The sequence below is a fragment of the Nomia melanderi genome, chromosome 1 (assembly GCF_051020985.1).
Source record: "Nomia melanderi isolate GNS246 chromosome 1, iyNomMela1, whole genome shotgun sequence".
In the NCBI taxonomy this organism is placed as follows: domain Eukaryota; kingdom Metazoa; phylum Arthropoda; class Insecta; order Hymenoptera; family Halictidae; genus Nomia; species Nomia melanderi.
The window spans coordinates 935,239-956,147 of record NC_134999.1 but is presented as its reverse complement, the minus strand read 5'-3'; the positions used below and the strand labels follow the sequence as shown (position 1 = coordinate 956,147).

At 32.8% G+C, this 20,909-nt stretch overlaps 1 protein-coding gene across 1 annotated transcript in view; it reads right to left on the bottom strand.

Moving 5' to 3' along the window:
• Positions 1 to 7,489: 7,489 nt before the first annotated feature.
• LOC116430956 (uncharacterized) overlaps positions 7,490 to 20,909 on the bottom strand; it is a 91,957-nt gene continuing 78,537 nt past the window's right edge. Inside the window, exon 2 of the mRNA XM_031985781.2 lies at positions 7,490 to 15,392. Within this exon, the coding sequence (XP_031841641.1) occupies positions 14,522 to 15,391 (870 nt within the window). The 5' untranslated portion in view covers position 15,392 and the 3' untranslated portion in view covers positions 7,490 to 14,521. The remainder of the gene's footprint in view (positions 15,393 to 20,909) is intronic.

Genomic DNA, 20,909 nt, shown 5'->3' with positions numbered 1-20,909 from the left:
TTTTCGAAATTTTGCCTCTGTAAAGATCTGCGACGACAACCCCGTACTGCGATAATCCATAAAGGAAGGGACATTGGTTTTATGATACCGACTCACGACTTCGTTGTCACAGCCTTGATTTGTGAAACACAAAGATCGCTTTTACTCGCAAAATCCAATGCTGTATCTTTCTAACGCGTGTAGAACAATAAAATGTAAATCTGATTATGAATTGTTTTCATCAAAATGGAAGGATATGGTGTGTCATAATCACCCCCTCCCCCTTATTATGTACTACTGCATCAGTTATACACACTTTCATGAAGGTAATGAAACAGTATATACAGAGGTACATGTTTTGAAAGATAATTACTTTCATTTTAAAGTTACATAATCTTTAATTTAAAATGGAACGAAATATTAGGAATGCTGAAGATTAGATATATCGGTTGTTTGGTATATTATGATTAAATATAAAGATGACAAATTAATAAATATATCATTACAAAAGCAACCATTATAGTTAGAAATCCAAAGATACTAACAATTTCGAAAAATGCAAATAAAAGATGCAATGTAATATTATTGTGAGCTATAAAATTACATTCATAGAAAATTCGCTTAAATATCAATACGTTATAAATAATTCTGAAATGATCAATTTTTTTACTGGAGGAAAGATGTATACCACTTATTTGTGCAAGAAATAGACTAAAGTAAGTATGTAAGTTAGTATGGTAAGCGAAATTATACAAATTTTTAAAAATCTGTTTTTGTATTACGTTTGTCAAGTTTTTCAAATAGCATTATCATCGTCCATATTACAATTATTACGCCGTAAGCAAATAGTTACATACAGTTCCACCTAATTTATATAATTTTTGTCCAAATCTATTCTATAAATCTAGAAAGCTTGTGATTGACTATATACAAATATAATGATAATCTAGCGATCATAATGCATTGTTAGGGGAGGGAAAGGGGATTATTATTGTATACCGGGAAACGTATCTGATCTTGAATGCTCGATTAATGCTTATGGAGACGATAACCGATCGAAATCTACAGTTCAGGACAGAATTTGGTGCACCCTAGGTAAAATACATAATTTATTCTACGTAAACGTATAAAAAATCACTTTCATAGAATATAGATAGTAGCTACGACCAAAGAAATAAAATGACTGCATACTTGAAGTGTTCATGCTTCTTAAATTTCCTGTTAGGTACTAACAAGACACTTGCGAAACTGGATATATAGGATGTGCTCGAATCCAATATTGCAGTGTTTCATTTTTCATGAAAATGATTCGAGCAAAATTGTTAAATAATGGTAAAATTCACAAACACTGCCATTCCGTTTAGAGAAGTATTCTGTCTTACAAATTTGAAGTTTGAAAAAAATTATGAAAAGAAGGAATCTGCTATACTATTGCTGACAGAACTACAAAAACGAACTATTAAATTAATGAAGCAGAAACGAAGTACAAAGTAGTTAATGAAGTACAAACGAAAATTATTGTAGCACAAAGACAGACATTCATTTTTATCGAATTGTACCAATAACTAAAACGCATCACATTAATAGATGAACATTTGACAGAACATGCGTTCCCAATGCAAAGAAAAACTGGATTTTTCAACACGGTAATACGTTGATTCCTACAATCAAGATGTTCTTTCTATAAAAATATGAAAGTTATGGATCTTGATTATTGAGAACAATATAGAGAATAATTGAACAAGTTTAATTAGAAAAATTTCCAAAAACAAGACATTTCTAAATAGCGGAAAAGTAGAAATACAAAATTCTAGACCAATGGTAGTAATTTACCGCAAGAAAAAATTTTAAAAAAACTATATACATAAATACTAAAATGTTTAATACATTTTGTCACACAACGAAGAAGGTATTATAGGATATTAATAAACCATTTAATTGTGTTATTAGATATCTTGCGCGTATAATGTGTTATCATTTTGTCCCACCAAGTTTAGGTTTCTTTTCCTACTTTTCGTAAACCATATTCCATCATAGGGATTTTCCGTATTTTTATTCATAATTAAGTATGTAATAAAATGTGTAATAAATAAGACGCACGCAATACGGACTTTCTTTCGTATATCTGCAAAATGAAAGGAGAATGAAAGATAAAGAATGTGTACTATTCTTTTTTGTTTTAGGCTATAGATTTATATTGCAAATGTATATATATATATAAGTGCATACCGCTAAATACAATAATATCTATCATGCTCATTTATGACATGATATTTTATCTGAATTTTGGATTACCAAGGTATTAAAATCTTTTCGACATCTACACTCGTCAAACTATTATATTGATATGAAAATAATGCTACTGAAGATAGAATAACACGAAACCAATGTCGTTAATTGTTAATAATTTGTATACGAAACCTAAGCTGCATTTACTTTACCATCTTTTAAAACATCTGCTAAAAATATCTGAAGAGATTCAAACAAGACATTTGAATAATTTATCTGTTTTTATTTTAGACGTCTCATACCGTATGTCATTGTGGTATGCCACGAAAAGCTTGAAGTAATCAGTGGAAAGAGATATATTATTTTTATAAATTTTGTATAAGCAGGATTTTGTAAATTTTTGTTTTAAAACGACAATAAAATGATTTTATAAATGTAGATAAGAATGTTGTTTTTTGTAGAAGTATTTGAATGGCAATAATAGCGTGTATAGTTATCATGTTCAGCGGCATTCACGTATAGATAAATTTGAACTCATGTATGAACTCTTTGTACAGAGTTCTCGAAAAGTTTATACGTAATTCTTTAAAAGCACGATTAGTATTTGTAATTTTTCTTAGAAGAACATCATTGCATCAGTGGCTTTTATTCTGCCTTTTAAAAAAGTACAATAAGAAATATTCAATTTTTCAACAGATAGTACAGAGAAATTCATAAAAAATGTAAATAAATTAATATCTACGTATTTAACATTTTAATTATACTTTTGACCAACTTTCAGAAAAGTGTAGGTACAGTAAACCGCAAAAATAATCAAATATTTTCAAATAAAATGCTCAATATTTCTAGTTTGAATGGTATACATATATACATGATAATTCTTTGTACAGGAATACAACTTTGTCTGTTCGACTTACTTTTTTGTTTGAATTTAATACCTTTCTTTACTTTTCTTGTATATAACATACCACACACATGGAGAGTACCTTCAGAAGACCCAGACATCAAGTTAGTCTCAATTCTATCTATGCGTTTGATGCATTACGCGCCGTGCCGTTCACGAGTGATTGACGATCAACAGTTAACGACATCAAGTGATATAAAGATAAAAATTAAAAGATGCTACGCGCTTGACGCATTAAAAAGCGGGGTCCAGAAATTTTTAATTATCAAACATCAATATTTTCGAAAAATCTTACTGATAGTTTAATAGACAGTATCCAATTTAGTTTTAAAGGCCTGATAAGTACTCGCAGTATGTTAAAGAAATATTAAGAATATTACGTGCTAAATAATTGATTAATATTTGGTCGTGCCTGTTCTTTTGTCACGTTCGTATAGTTCGTGTTACTAAGGAAAATCTTGTTATTTTGAATATTTAAATGCAACACTTACATATCACTTGTAATATAAAAGCATTTTCAAACTCATAATTTTTATTACATTCTTTCAATATTATATTTTAACATTTCATTTGAGAGCATTCGAATATTTTTTTGACCTCATATAAGTAGGTGCTTGAAGATTGTGATATGAAATACGTAATCTCTAACAGTTTGTGTATCTCCGTTTATTTTTCACAAAGTAAATGATTATGTTTTCAAATCATATAAACTATGTTAAATAATAGGAATTTTACTTAAAATTTCGAAAAATTACGTAATAGATATAAATTGTAAGAACTGGAAATTGCAACAATCAAAAACTGTCTGTAAACTTTTACTTTTACAAACATTATCGTTGTTCGTCATAATTATTATTTAAGTTTTATTAGTAAATATTAGTTGTACGAAATAATATGACACTAGAGGGAAAAGCAAGGAACGAAGATTTTAACAAATATAGAATAAAATGTTTTCAAAATAGAAATTTCTACACTGATCTAAAAATTCTTGAAATATGATCAGTGGAATTGTGTAATGCGATTTATGCATGAAAATATTAAAAGAAACTGTTCAGGTCGTCGACATGAATAATACTGAACAACATTTATCGAAAATCTATTTTTCAAAATATTAACTTAATGTACATTTTGAAATATTTATTAATAAGAATGAAAGAAAATTTTAATAAATAAGCTAGATATATTATCCACGAAAATATTCATATTCATACAATTTGTGTCTGTGTGAGGTGAAAATGTTTGTAAATATATGTTAAAGAAACGACAATCTAGTATTATCAACGAATCATAAAATAATTTTAATTTTCATAACTGATAAACATATGGCCTAATTTTTTGTATCTGTTAACTTGGTAATATTATAGATAGAAACGTTTCCAACACAACCGGTTTTCCACCGCTTCTGTCATTGCCTTAGAATTATTATGTAGCTAATGATATTTCAGTAAGAATGTAACTGCACTCATTTATATATTTCCTAAGAAGTATTTGAATACATTCAGAATTTACTCGACACTAAATGCTATCAAACTTTAATTAGAAATTCATTACATTCGACAGCGTTTCCAAAGACGTAGTTCATGTTATCAAACGATACAAACTTTTCACGATGCCACATTTTTTTAGAAAAATTCAAAGGTTCAGAAATTTTAAATACAGAATATTCAATAGAAAAAGTAAAAGAAATTTAGGATACTACAGCAATAGTACAAATAATGATACTTCAAAGTATAACCAGCCAAGCGAAAAGTATTATCAAGTTCAACTATGGAAATATCAAATTCCAGTAATACATTTATTAGGTGTATGTAAATTGTGAGAATACCTTTATCATGTGGAATGTGTGGCCATGTATTAAATTTTCATTTATATTACAATGAATTGTTCGTTGAAAAAAATATGTGTTTATTCCCATTTATAAACATTTCAGAATGTATATCGTCGAAGAATATGAGAACCAATTTTTTGAAAGAAAATATTCGAAGTATACCAAGGATCACATTTTTACCCCACTCCTGGTGTCCGTATACTATAAAATTCAAGTGCATTGGACGAACGGTTGTTACTAATCGTCAATGGACTTCGAGTTTATTTTTTTAAAACTGTAAGTTATAATTCTGTGAATTCAATAATTATGATGGGACAAATGCTCCTGTGATTTACTCTACATTTCATAACTGTAAACAATTTATGTTTGGTTTCATAAATATTACGCTTCCTCGTTCGTGTATTTCATTTATGATAAACTTTCTTAAAATATAGGCGAACCAAACATATTCCCTTCGAAACTTCTGAAATCATGCAATGTATTATTTAACAGCTGTGAAAAATTCGAAAGGATAAGAAGATAAGAATCATCCCGAAAAAGTACAGATTGTGACTGTCACTTCTGTCATTATTTCACATGTATTACTTTACTGATTTGGTAGTGATTTCTTCAAGAAACCTTTGAACAAATTATCACTTCCTTTTAAAGCTTAAAGTTTTCTCACTTTACAAATGTGTTCAATATACCAATCGTAAGTAGAAAGAATTTACATTCATATTATAATATATTTGTGTATACGAAAATCAATATGCTATGAAAGCCATTCATTTTAACAGCCGCACTTCTTTTTCATGAGAAGATACAGGTATACATGTATTACAATATATACTTAGTACAATAAATATATATAATATATAGATACTATATATATATATATATATATTTTTCTAAAATTATTAATTTAAGAGATACGACGGCTAGGTTTTTCTTTCTAAACAGGATTATATATTTATTGTTAGCTTATTTGTCAATGCTGTTAAATACACATTTAACAGCATATGAAATACACGTTTCATTTTTAACGGTTTTCAAAATATTTATTATATAAATATACGGAACAAAACTTGTTTGAATGAAAAATATTGATGATACTTCCATTATAGGAAATGTATGCCTGATAATGAGTCTCCAAGTGCCATGTGTAAACATTGTCATTAAAGGATCAACATTAGATCAGCAGAGTATGAATTTCAATGATATCATATTAAATTGTGGCCAACTCTTTTCTCATTACAAATACTATGTAAATTATTCCAGTAAGGAACCATTATGCTATTCGAACATTGAATTGTCGACATTTCGCTTTGGTACAAAATAAAGTATGTATTATATTTCATTGGTAGCAGAATTTATATTCAATTGCATTAACAAACAGACTAAGAAAAAATGTGTAATTCTATTTGAAAAGTGAAATTGAACTGTAGTATCTTTTAAACTAATAATTTAAAAAGAAACTTTGCCTCCGTCCGAATGTGTGCCCTCTCACAAGATAAAACTTCTGTTGAACATACTTTTCGTACCATCAATAATAGAACTGACAATTATTTGTTATGTTTAGGTGTAGACACACTGTATTGTATCATTAACAAGAGATTTGTCATGCATTAAAATTCTATTGTAGTACATCGCAATACGAAAGTTACACAATCATTACAGTGTAGAGTAAGTTCACGATTAAAAAAGATAAATAGAGTATTAAATTAACGTGAAAAATATTGAATTAACAATGATTAAATTCAGTTTGCAAGTTTCAGCCTTTCAGTTTCGAACAAATGGAAGAAGTCAATTCACCATCTAATTAAAACACATACGTATTTATGTTATCTATTAATATAATATATGCATTATGTAACGAAACAACATATAAGGATATATGAATATATGCGATATAACATGACTTGTAAATATTGTGTTCCCCAGATTACTGTACACAATTGTTAAATTAGCACCTGTTCGAGGGTTCAAGTGTTCCTCATCGTTACTCTATTATTCGTATAAATTTAAAATTAAAAATCAAAATTCATTTAACGTATTCTAATGCATGGGATATTATTTTTCTTCGGCAATTGTTTTTAGAAGTATAAATAATTTAAAAACGAAATATCTGAATACTTCGATTTTCTCTTAGATGTTTATTAGATATTACAAATATAATTCTTCATATTATGATAAAGACGAAGAGAAAATATTGTGAACTGATCAATCGAAAACTGGTTCCCTCCAATACCGAAAAGCTATAAATATAAAACACATCGTAAAAGGCACTTTTACTCAATACTCAATCGAACCAAATCTCATCCCTTATCAATTCATTTTCTATCCCATTTGTTTTTTTGAGCTTGTTTCGCTTAAAATTATTTCTGGCGGAAATCACTCGCAAATATATTTCTGCCCTTTAGCTTTGCAAGAGCATACAAAAAGTTGGTAATGCGTGAAATGCGAAAACTTTGGACACTGTGTCTTACCTCTCTTCTCTTTCTTTTTAAACTTTAATTTTCTCTCTCTCTCTCTCTCTCTCTCTCTCTCTCTCTCTCTCTCTCTCTCTCTCTCTCTCTCTCTCTCTCTCTCCACCCCCCTCTCTCTCGCCCCTCTCTCCCCCTTCTATTCCCCTATTCAATTGTCACTTATTAATGTACAGTGCACCAATTTAAAAAAGGTAGAGATGTATAATAATATATATGTACAGAATAAGATTCTTCGAAAGAACATTATTCACGTATTCTCGGTATGAGTTTAATTAATTTTTCATTGGATCACAGAATGGTAGCGCCCGAGCGTGGCAATTTTTTTTTATTGAAGATATTCGAAAACGACCGATAACTGAAAATGTTTTAAGTGTTCTACTGGCGCATTTAATAAAATTCATTCAACCACTTCACTTACGTGAAAGCGTTATCGAATCGCAAATGGATGTTTGACCAAGTCGTTTTCGAAAATCCTGCCGTCTAAAGCTAGCGTGTATATGTATATATATATATATATATTTATATATTTATGTATCATAATTAAATACCCAAGACATTATAAAATGGAATATAGAATATTAAAATTACAAGCTATCTTAACAGTACTGCTTTATCAGTCACTGGACACTAAATGTTCCGTACAAGTGACTTTGGAACACCAAACGGATCGAAGCTGTCTCATCTGATGATTTGAAATGCAATGTATGTGAAATCGGACACATCCGTTGAAAATGCATTTATGTACATTTAATTCGGTATAGAATTATCGGTGGACATACGCAAAAAAACGAGAGAACAAAAGGAAGTTTAACCATAGGAAGACTAAAGAATTAGAGAAGACTAAAGACATAACCAAAAGATTAAAAACGCGTTATCGCTAGTCTGGAAAGTAAACAATAAAAGAAAAGAAATGGTTCGTTACAGAGATAAGTTACTTGATCTTCCTAAGGTTAAAACTAAGATTATAAAATTATAAAATTATAAAATTATAAAATTACAAGTCCGCGTCGAGACGAGAGCAACCCTCGAAAGTAGTTCTCAGACCTGTATACAGTATACGCTTGAGACCGGACGCCTATAAATATTATCTACTCAAGAGGATAAACTGCACAACTATCGGGCTGCATGGGACTATTCTCTGGTCTGTAGTGACTAGAGACGGCCATAAGAACAACATTCAAGAGTAATAATCTCAAATCGATGGATCATTTAAGTTCTGCAACAAAAAACACCATGTTGCATCGTATTCGAACAGCTTTGTCGATTGACAAAAATCCTTTAGTTATTAAGAATTACCAACAAATAGTTCAAATTTGACCTTATCTGGTAATCAATTTTCACAGCACGGACAAAGTTCGCTAAAACATTATGAATGTTACACATTGACGATATTCCGATAGATTACATCCAGTAAAACGTATTATTTAAAGATAACTTAAACTACAAGAACAGAATCAGAAAACAGTGATTGTCTACTGATTGGCTATCTTTTAAGCTAATACAAAATAATACATGCTCCAGTTACATAAATACTTAACAATTATTTAAGTTGAAACAGTTTGAATAAACTATGTACCCATCCATTAGCTTTGATCGAAATCACTTGAAATTATACGTCGTTCATGATATACTCTAACATTATTCATTTCTAATACGTTATTCACTGTTACTCGAATCAGAAATTTTATTTAAACGTCTACAATCGCTGTCTTTGATGAATCATTGAACGAGGTGTGTCATTGTATGGAATTCGATGAAAATTCGATGAAAATTCGATGAAAATTCGATACAATGGGACCTCGATTATCCGTAGTCTTGATTACTCAGAGTCTCGGTTATCTGGTATAATAGGATTATGTAAAAAATAAGGCATTCAAAATTCACTACTGCATAACTTGTCACTTTCGGTAACAGAAACGTATGTATCACATAAAACATGATAGCCAAGTTTACTTTTACAGTTTACAGAATGTAGAATGATGCACCTTTATGCACGCATGTAACACCTTTGAATATGTCGCCTTGTTGTTCCTAACATTGAGAAAGTCCATTACATGATAGGTTCTTCGACATTTCCAGCTAAATACAGACGCACACATAGATAACATCTTTCTTTATTATCTTTTTCACGTCTTCGTTAGGAATTCTTGCAAAGAGTGCGAGATAGAACTTACGTTTCCTATATTTGGAACAATGTAACGACACACCGGAATAAATGCCGTTAAAGATGCAAAATAACATGATGAAACACTTCTAAGTGAAAATTTAATAAAATCAAAAGGGAATGTATCTACTTGTAAACATACATATCGTAAAACGGAATGTATTTCTATATTTTCAGTTTCTTCGCTTCAGGTCTCAATTTATCCAGGCTATCAGCCTTCCGGTTAAACCGATTAATCGAGGCTCTGCAATATGTCGTTTTAACTGTAAAGTAATATTACTGGATCAAATTGGTACCTGTGATCGAAGTGTAACAGATTAGTCGATCGCTAGATTCGAATGTATTTCTGGAGCGGCGACGTATCTGTGTCGAGAGAAATTAGTGAAACGTATACGTGAAACGAACATTCGTAAGTGCAACGACTAATATCAGATCAATAATATCGGGATTGATTTCCTTAATTGTTAGAGGAGATTTGTTTGAATAAATAATGCTTCTTTCGCATGGTAATAATTTCAGACAAATATTATTTCTGATAAGTAGGTATATTAGCGTTGAAAACTTCTATCTTTTCCCTCATATTTCTTGAAACGTCTACTAATCGAGTTTTAGATTCAGATGATTATTCAGTGAATTAGTTAATGATATCTCACAGTTGAAAACATTATCTTCGTGTTTTGTATTTCCTTTTATCTTTATTACGTTCGATTCCTGTTAAAATTCTTAACTTCCCTTTTCGAATTAATTAAATCTTGGTCCTTGAGCGCGTATTTCTTAAATGATGCTTAAGTTGATTCTAATTAACCTCGCCGATCTTCAATCTATGAACATTTGCCATTGCGAATTCCACTGAATTCCTCATCATGTCTTTGTAGTTCGCTTCATACGTATATCCTCGCGTCTTCCCTCTCTCCTTTTCTTTCGTTAGATTTTCAAGTCTTATTCTTAGCTTAGGATATGAATCCTCTCGTTTATCGAAATATTCGAGTAAACTATCGCCAGTGCTCGGACAATTTTATATGTCCTAATCAATGCCTTACATCTATTACCTATGATTTCCCTAACAGGGATTAAAACCTGGTTAGATTTACTCTTAACGTTGTTAAATTTTCCTTACGGAAACATCACCGTATGAAAGCTTCAATGGACGAAAAGTGTAACCGATCGATTTGCTTTTACCTTAGACTCGACGTAACCTTTCGAATTTTGGTTCCCATTCGCTGATTAATGTATAGGCAGGTCAGTGAATCAACGAATGAATTTCAAGCTAATTGCGTAATGGTTGATCGAAGTAAAGAATAAATCAACTGGCGTCTACAGGACCATTCTTGAAACTTCTTCGCACAGTCTGATCAGACGGTGAACTAGTTGCTAGACAGTGAATCTTCCCGTGATGTTATATTCTTATAAATAAATCGTTCGTAGAATCATACATCGAAACGGTGACCTGTCATTGCCCACTGTTAACTAGTCACTATATCCGTAAAATCTTAACAATTCCGTGAAATTTTTGTGAGGATATTAAAAATTGTTCAAGAGCCACCTCCAGTTCTCATATTTTTTAACGTATCTGTACCGCTGTTTAGCTGTCGGAAGAAACAAATCTGGTTCTTATTGATCCAGGCAAATTTCCTTCCTTATTTCAATAGCTTTACAATTAATGTTATTACATATAATATATCGAGACAGACATGTCCTTTACGGTCTAGCACGATAAATGTGCGTACAGTTTGCATTCGTCGTGATATTAAAAGACTGTACATGTATCGTTGCATTGTTTCCGATCTGAATATCGTCCAGAGCATGCATCAAGATACAAATATATGTAGCACTATACGCGGCTTAAATTATCGAGATCTCAACCGTTACTTTCTAAATAAAGTGGCATCGTGACATAAAAATCTTGCCAGTGCAGCGAAATCAATTTATCAATGGCTTTGACACTAATAGATGTTTTCCTGTGTTACATTATTATTATCACTATCATCGTCGTCATTATTATTATTATTTCTACAGTACGTGACAAAAAGATATCACATCCAATAAATATTATTTTTACTTAATTTTAAAGTAACATACCATTTTGCTGTTAACGAGTTTAATGTATAATAGAAAAACAAATTATTTTAATTCCGTTAGTAAATTTATACCAAGTTTGTATCCAACAACATTGAAAAAATGAATAATATTTTTAATATCTTTTGTGATTTCGTTCGCATATATAATGCCTAGTAAGGCATTTCAAATTAAATATACACAGTCTGCAAGTATATCATTGATTTGTCCTATATCAATTGTATATAACACATTCTTTCAATCCGTTAAATATTTGAAATTGTTTCTTCGGCTTGTACAGCTATAGCTATTAATTAGTTATATTCGAATCCTTTCGATCACATTAATGTCATAAAAACATACTGGTTCATTCTAAACATATGTATTCTAATTAATTCAATACTTTTGTATCTTCGCAATTTGTTTTATGAACAGCTGCAATTCTACTAGAAACAAATTGTTCGTTAGCGATTGTCAATGCAAACCTATTCATTTATTCGTCAATCAATTGTACGTATTTTTCACTGTTTGACGTATCATTCGTAATTATTCTATCTGCTATTCCGTAATACCGAATTCAGATGAAAGTATAAAATCCGAGTACTAAAATCATGAAAATAATATTCCTCTTTGTATTATACGCTTACATGTTTGAATTAACACGTTGTATATTTCTCACATTAATATCAACGTTAAGTTCAATTGCAATATGCTCGCTATAGAAACAGAATTTTCTTTGCTTCTTTTCACACAAAATGCAATGCAAATAATTATACAAATAATGATTTCTTATGAAGTATAAAAAACGGAAAAGAAAAAGTTTCTATTCATGTTTTGAACGAAACATAAAGTTTACAATACGATCAGAAACAGTTTCATGAAGTGAGATATGCATCCTTTTGTGTCGTACTGCAATGTCCATTTGCATTTCAGGATTTTATATTCAGTATAAGGGTTGGACTTTTCAAACGAAAATTACTTGAAACAAAATTCACGTTATAAAAAAGAAAAACATAGAATTTGAGTAAAAAAATGTCAAGAAAAGTATCAGAATCTTGCATTTTTGAGGAAATGAATTCCAAGAAAGTAAGTCGATATAAATCGGGGGTTACATTGTTTACTGCAATCGAAAATCAAATAGTATCAAAACTGTGCAACTTAAATACGAATAGCAATAAGTAATTAATTCATTAGACAAGATTTTATAAAGTCGTATTCAAGTTTTTCTGTGTAAGAAATAAGTTCACCCAGTATAAAGATTCATCGATCTCGTTATTAATTCGGTTTAAATGAATTTACTGCGGTAATTACATCAAAGACTCGAAAGTGAAACATTGGTCCCACAGTACTTTGTCCGTTCGACGACATTTACGATTGATCACTGGGACAGCTAGATATAGTGTAACCACACTTTTAATTGAATGAACATTGAATAATTGCAGCACTCAACGGGACCGGAAGGTTGCAATTATGAAGATAGAATCGAATCCAGCCCAAGGAACGAAGATTTTAGCATGGCGGGCGTAGAAAAAAAAACAACGCGAGTAAAGGAAAAAGAATGAAAAACTGAGAGTCAAAGCGTTCAGCAACTTTAAAGGCTCACGATGAGCTTGATACGTTTAACTTAAAAATCAAACTTCTTTATTTCTCACTTTTAATGAATAAAACTTTCGCCATCATGTTTGTTATGTTTTTCTGATTGAAATGATACTAAACACGATAGAATTACGATCCTCGCAGTAACCTATTTTAATAAAACTGTCAAATGTTGCAAGGGTTGCACATTTCGAACAACTTTTCCGTTTAAAAAAGAATGTCGCTAATATTTAGTTTCCGAGATAATCGCGAGAAACTTTTGCTACCACTATATTGAATTCTGTATAGGTGAGCGTGTCCATGAGACGACCGCAAGCATACCGCGTGACTGGGCACCGGCTGACGCCTTGTCGGATTTCATATGGGTACACTTTGTTACAAAAGTTTTGACTCGATCGCGACAATTTCATACTTTTTCTCATATATATATATATATATATGAGGAAATGTAGAAATGAGTTTTACTCTGATACTAAATATCGATATAGGCTAGTCTGTTTGGGAGGGGAATGCATTTACTATGCAAATTCATTTCAATATTAATATAACTTTTGTCGGGAAGAGTACACGTAACCTGAGAAAATCGAGGATTGATTGATGCAAGCCACAGCGGCCGCGCGGTTATGCCTGTAATCGTCTCACAGATGCGCTCACGTATATAAAATTCAATGTACAATACCAACAATTTTTCCTGATTGTCTCGGAAACTAAATGTCAGCAACATTTTTTTTAAAGGAAAAAGTTGTTCGAAACGTGGAATTCTTGAAATATTTGACAGTTTGATTAAAATCGGTTACTGCGGAGATCTACCGAGGTATTAGCATTCTATGAAGACCGCCTCAAGAAACGACTTGTGAGTTCTCGATAATTTCCACCGACAGAATATGAAAGATACAGAAGCTCGGAGTATCACCTTAGCGTATTATAACAGTAAGTATGTAAGCCCGAGAACAATTAACTTTTCCTCAAGATATAGAAAACTGCTTGCCGAATGGTCGGATACTCATCGAGTCTCCGTACGTTCTTCGTTTGATGAACATATATTTGCCTTTTACCAAGTATGTTTGGAAGTAATTAGAAAGTAATTTCGAAGTAAATTTCCATCTCGTGTCGCTCGAATGTAATCGACCAATTTAGATAAATCGAGAAAGTAATGCGAACAAGTTCGAAACATATAGTTTCACAATATCAGGTTAGAAAAACACTTGTCATTGTATAAATTGCCTAACAGAAACTGGCTCTCGCTATGGCATTTCCACGGTCGTTCTACTTTAGAAACGATTTGAAAGATTTCCACCTATCTAGATTCTAGATACGTAAAGCGGCCGATGAACCTGCTGCGGGTTTCCATTCTGCTTCGAATGCCGAGGGTTCTGTAACAATTCTCTGGTCTCGCTGGGCGAGCCAGGGCTCAAGCTATTGGTCGTCGATGTTTCTACGCGGTCGCTGATGATCTCCTCCTCGGTAATTTGCTCCAGGTAGAGCGCCGATTGCACAGCCTGGTGATCCCCGTTCACCGTCGGCGGAGGCGAATAAGCGGGTGGAGGACTCCTAGGAGGAGACCCCGAATCTTTCTCGTTCTCCGTCTCGATGGATGCGCTCGAAGCTGCTTGCTGCATCTGTCGTACTCTCCTGGTGTGTTTGGTGGTCAGTACTCCGGTCTCCGCATCTCTTTCAAGTCTGTGTCCTGATCTGGATCTAGTCAGTTGCCTTTGAACGTACTCCTCCAAGTCGTTTTCCTCTTTCTTAGCGATCACTCGATTCAGGATAATCAACAACACTCCGACGAAAACGGCGAACAATCCGATAGCCACCAGTTCGTTCCACCATCCTTTGGAAGTTTTGGAACCCCACTGAGACAAGTCACCGGGTAGCAAACCACTCATCAAGAGAAACGCGCCGAGGACCAGAAAGACGACGCCAATGTGAAGCATTCCAATCGACGTGATAACCTTTGTGTCCAACATCCCTTGTCCAGCGGAATGATTCGAATGGCCGGATTTGTGGTGTCTCGGGTGATGGTCCAAAGAACCGGTCGATGCCCTGGGCGATGTCAAGCCACTGTCGCCCGATTGTGCGCTATAACGTCGTTCGCGGGCACGACGCTGCTCGTCCCGACGCTTTCTCTGACGCTTGATGGCCAGCGCCGAGTGCAATCCAACCGCGTGCATCCTGCAACACCGGAAAGACAACCCTTGCTCAGTCAATCTTCTACAACTCTCTACGAGCACTACCGTCTCTTTCAATGCTCTTTTTCAAATCTTTGCCTTTGAAATATTTCATCCGCATTTGATTATTTTATTCTCAGCAAACCATACTCCGAGTCGAGCGCCGTCTAATGACCGCTTTTGCGTATCAATTGAATTTGAATCCGAGGTTATGGATTTCAAATGCAAACTAATATTCGTTCGCTATTCATTCGCTAAATTTCCTACGTAAAACTTCTACGCGTTCCGTTACATGCATCAGGCTAGACTGGTACCATGTGAATTATCTCTTTTGGAAAAGCTGAATCTAGTGAATCTACTAGCAAAGCGAGAATGTTTCACATTATTAGTCTTTTACTTAGTGACCGTTCACTCATTCGAGATCAATAATGCTCGTCTTCGTCGACATCTGCCCGTTTTTGCTTCGAGTTATCTCGATCGATTAACAACCGTAGATTTGAAAACATTCGAATTCTAAAAGCTGTACAAGGTTCGCTGACAGGGTTCACAGGATGCACTGCGATAGAATCACGCGTTAATTTACTACATACTAATGAATTACCAAAAGTGTCCGCATTGCTGTCCCTGGACCTGTGGAAATTTCTTCGTACACATTACGTTTAATTATTCGTTCGAATGGCAGTGCCACTTGGAAAGCAAGCGACTTGATACTTAACTATAAAGTGTAAGAGGCAGTAGGCGATCAGTCATAGAGATTGGACCAACTATATTATGATATTATAAATAGGACCAAGTATATCATTATTTCGATTTTGATTTCGATTTCGATCGAAAACCTTCATGATTACTTTCAGCTAGAAGTATCATACATTTAAATATGTAGACGCGAATTATACCAGCATTACGGATCGTTGATCAAACAAATTTCAACCAGGACAATTCTATTCTGTGAAGTTACGTGATTTATTTCCGATGAATATTACATACAAGTAGAATATATTACATTTATGCCCCAAGTACACAAAATATTCTTATCATTCGAAAACTATGTATTAGAAATTTAATTTTTCGTGCTAATCTATTTGACTTTTTATTGGCAATATTTTCTGTTTTCGAACATATTTATTCTACATTCAAAACTGGCTGTCGTGTGGAAGCCGTGTCCAATAGAAATTTGTTCCCAACGTTACGCCATCATTGCAGCTGGCTTTATCAGGGATTGAAGACTGTCTTTATGTAAGTACCTGATTCATGTTCCGGATCAGTGCTCATCGATAGTTTTTAATTGGTAAATAAAATTAAAATTGAACTATTAACCAATTAAAAACTATCGGTGAGCATCGATCCGGAACATGAACCAGGTACCTATATAAAGACAGTCTTTCTAGACGCATACCAGTGTGTCTTTAAACCCCTGATGAAGCTAGCTTCAATGATGGCGAAACATTAGGAAGAAATTCCTATTGGACACGGCTCTCACCCGAAAGCCATTCATGAATGTAATACTCCAGGCCGTGCAAGCATTAAAGCTAATATTATTCATTTTTGAAAAAACAGACGGCCTAGACTTTTAATAATATCACTACTATATGATAATTTAATAATGACTAGCAAATACTTCGCTTTTAAACTGCATCACTTTCAATTAAATTAAAACATATTTCGGTACTAAATTTGCAACGCATATTCCACACCTGAATAAATTTTTTTCATGCAATATCCGTTGTTATTTCGGATCAGGAACCGCTCTTATCTGTGCAATTGGTTTACCAAAACCACACCTGTGAAAGAATCAAGAAAACATTTTTCGCTAAGACCAACTTGAAGACATCAATAAAAAGGAAAGAAAATACCCTGTGTAACAAAATTCTCAATAAGCCCGCAGCGATCTAGGCGATGATCACTTCAATAGGAACAAAATTTATAATTTTTGGTATTATTCTAAACGTAAGATGCCAAAAACATTGCAGACAAGACTGTTAAAGAAAAAGCGGGAAAGACGCGACCAAAAAAATTCTACTTCTTACAAGGAGAGAAATTTCAAGAGAAGAAAAGAGAATCAGCGAAAATCACCCAAAGCCACTAATTTCTCCTATTACAAGTTACTTGCAACTGATGTTACGTAAGCAGACAATTGAATTTTCCTTAGTTTCATAGAACAATGAATAATTTAAAAACGTATATGCTCAAACAATGAATTACACTGTGGAACAAGTGTAATTTTTTTTGGGTCTTGCAATAATCACTAGGTGATTCTTATAGAGTTCCTTACCCTAAATGCGAATCCGAAAACCAAATTGCTAGGTCAAGTCTAGTTATCGAAAAAAATGGGTTTTTGTAAAAACGGTCGAATTTTTCAGAGAACCAAGTATTACGTAAAAATTAAGAACGATAGGCAGTTAAAATTTGTCGTAGAAAATAGAGGAGACTTGCCCGAATATGTAGCTGTACAAATTCTGAATTTTGCGTGTCATTAAATGTTTATAAATGATGATTAATGTTTAAGAAAGGATAGATGCGCGTACTTTGTACACATTTCTATTACATTTCTATTACATTTCTACGAAAAGTGGGTTGACTAGCACGAATTTGCTATGCACCATTGGATTTTACAGAAATTTCTAAAGAGGGGAGAACCCTCCTCCCCCGCAAGGAGTATAAGAACGGATTTTCTTTCGGACAAGTTAAGAAAATCTCCGTGAAGAGCACAAGCACAGAACTTTGCGAACGTACCCGGAACGAGTAATATTATTATGATGATTAACACTAAAACTATCGAATCAGTCAAGATGGCCGGTATGAATTTTATTATCTTTTGATTATTAATATTTTGAAAATATTAGATATCTAAAATGTTTTTAAAAATTAATTAAGTTTACTGATAGTTTTAGTGTTAATCATCGTAATAATATTACTCGTATATGTGTATTCACATATTAAACAGCAAATTGTTTAAAACAGAACGATCGTGAAAAACTTTCTCATAATTATTATGAAAATTTATAAAACAATTAAACATTATATATACATATAAAAAGTGATCGGGGTGTCCAGATCTATACAATGCGTAGTCTCAGCCTTGAATAGATGTGGCCGGCGAGCGATGGCCATGTGGCGCCAAAGTTCTGTGCACGCGCTTTTCACGGAGATTTTCTTAACCTGTCCGAAAGAAAAACCGTTCTCACGCTTCTCGCGAGGGGGTTCCTCTTCAGAAACGTCTGCAAAATCCAATGGTCTATATAGCAAATTCGTGCTAGTCAACTCACTTTTCATAGAAATGTAACAGAAGTGCGTACAAAGTACACGCATCTAACCTTTTTTAAACATTAATCATCATTTATAAACATTTAATGACAGGCAAAATTCAGAATTTGTACAGCTACATATTCGGGCAAGTCTCCTCTATTTTCTACGACAAATTTTAACTGCCTGTCGTTTTTAGTTTTCACGTAACACTTGGTTTTCTGAAAAATTCGACCGTTTTTACAAAAACCCATTTTTTTCGATAACTGGACTTGTCCCGGCAATTTGGTTTTCGGATTCGTATTTAGGGTAAGGCACTCTATAAGGACCACCTAGTGGCTATTACAAAACAAAAATCGTGTTCCACAGTGTTATTACTATAGGTATAGCAATATTTATTTCATGATTAATCATCGAGTCACTATTATCACTATCAATACGTGGCGATTACCAGCAAAATGGTTAAGGGCTACGAATATAGACAATTCCACTATCAGCACATTGAACAATTGTACAGTCAGTTGATTTAAAAACCTGCCGTTTCAGCAGCTGTAAATCTATTACAAGTTTGAGGACAATTTGGATTTGTTCTAATTTCATTTGCAAAATCCCACCTGCTACGAAAAGCACCTTTCCTTTGTCTTCATACAATTCCTCGATCATTATCAAGCTTTTCATGAATTCTCGGAACGTTCATAAATGTTTCTCAGTTCAATTGATATAAGATACGTTTATCACATTTTAAACATATCTCGGATCCAACTCATACTTAATTCAGACTTAAACCGAATATTTTGTTACGTAGGAGAGATATCTAAAAAGTAATGAAACATGTCAATATCGTATCAATTCCGCGGTGATGTTTCAGACGTGTATCTCTACCTTAACATTTGTATTAATTTGAAATCGATTCAGCTAACACGAGTGATTTCGCAGCGAATTTTATGAAAGCATGTCTCAATGACACATTATGGAAATGAAACATTGACATATTAAGCAGCGTTGTGCCAGTGACTTTTGTATTATACTTGAACACAACTTAATAGAAACATTTAATAAAGTGAAACAGCTTTACGAAAAGTAAGTTTTATACAAAGTGCAAGTTTTATACGATACAAACTAATTTGGATAAAAAGGCTATGAGACCGTACAAGATGATCCTCGTTCTAGAAGTCCTTCACTTTCTGTAAGTGAATTTTCCACCAACGGACGTATTCTTGTGTTTCCGCGATCTCCATACTCCCCAGATTTCTTTCTCCAAATGTCAGAAATAATTTCAATAGACATCATTTGAGAACTATCGACAATGTTCGAAAGGTTATGACTGACGAAGCAGTTTCAGTAAACGAGTTTCGGCACTGTTTCCAAGAATGGAAATACCGTCTCCCACGGGGTATAGCTTTCGAGGGCACCATTTTCAAAAAAACAATGTAAGTGCATTTTTCATTGCACGACATATACACAATTTTACAGAACCCATCTTGTTACCCTTTAGATGCTTTTTGCATATTACACATCATAATACGATACTATAATTGCAAATAATCTTTTGAAAACCCAGAAACGCTTCTTCAAATTGTAATTCTTTTAAAAGTGCTTTTCACGGATAGGAAATATATAAAAAAATTTTCTTCAATCATTAATAGTTCAAAATGCTAAAAATAATGTTGTGATCATTATCTCATTGTGCTTTATCTCGTCATGTACGAATGTGTAAAATTTAGAACTTGCTGCTTGGAAATACAACTGCGCTATGGTATTTTTTCGATCGATTTTTCATCTTTAATATTGAAAAGAAGTGAAATTTGAGTACGCATTGTACGTAATATCTGTAGTGAAGACACATGAACAGATCAAATAAAATTGTAAAACAAAATTTTATCGTTGGAAATGTCTTTCTCGTAAATATGAAAATTGAAAATCTGCGAAGAACGTGTGTACTCAACCGAATACGAATGGTGGAATCGATAAAAGATTATATAGTATAACGTGAAGTAGTGACCCACGAATGTATAATAAAATGTTTTCAAAATTACGCTTTTTTAAATGATACATTGAGAAAGAGATACTTCCGTTTCAATTTTTAAAATCAAGTGTTAATTCATTTACTTGAACATTCATTTGTGAAACATACATGTTCACGTACGAAAACACGGATAACTTTAAATAAAAATATTTGTATCATAAATCAAGCTTTAATTTGTAACATTTCGTGGCTAATTGTGAGATACTCCTCCGTGTAATATCTGCAATAGGTGTAGCTTTTGACTAGAATATA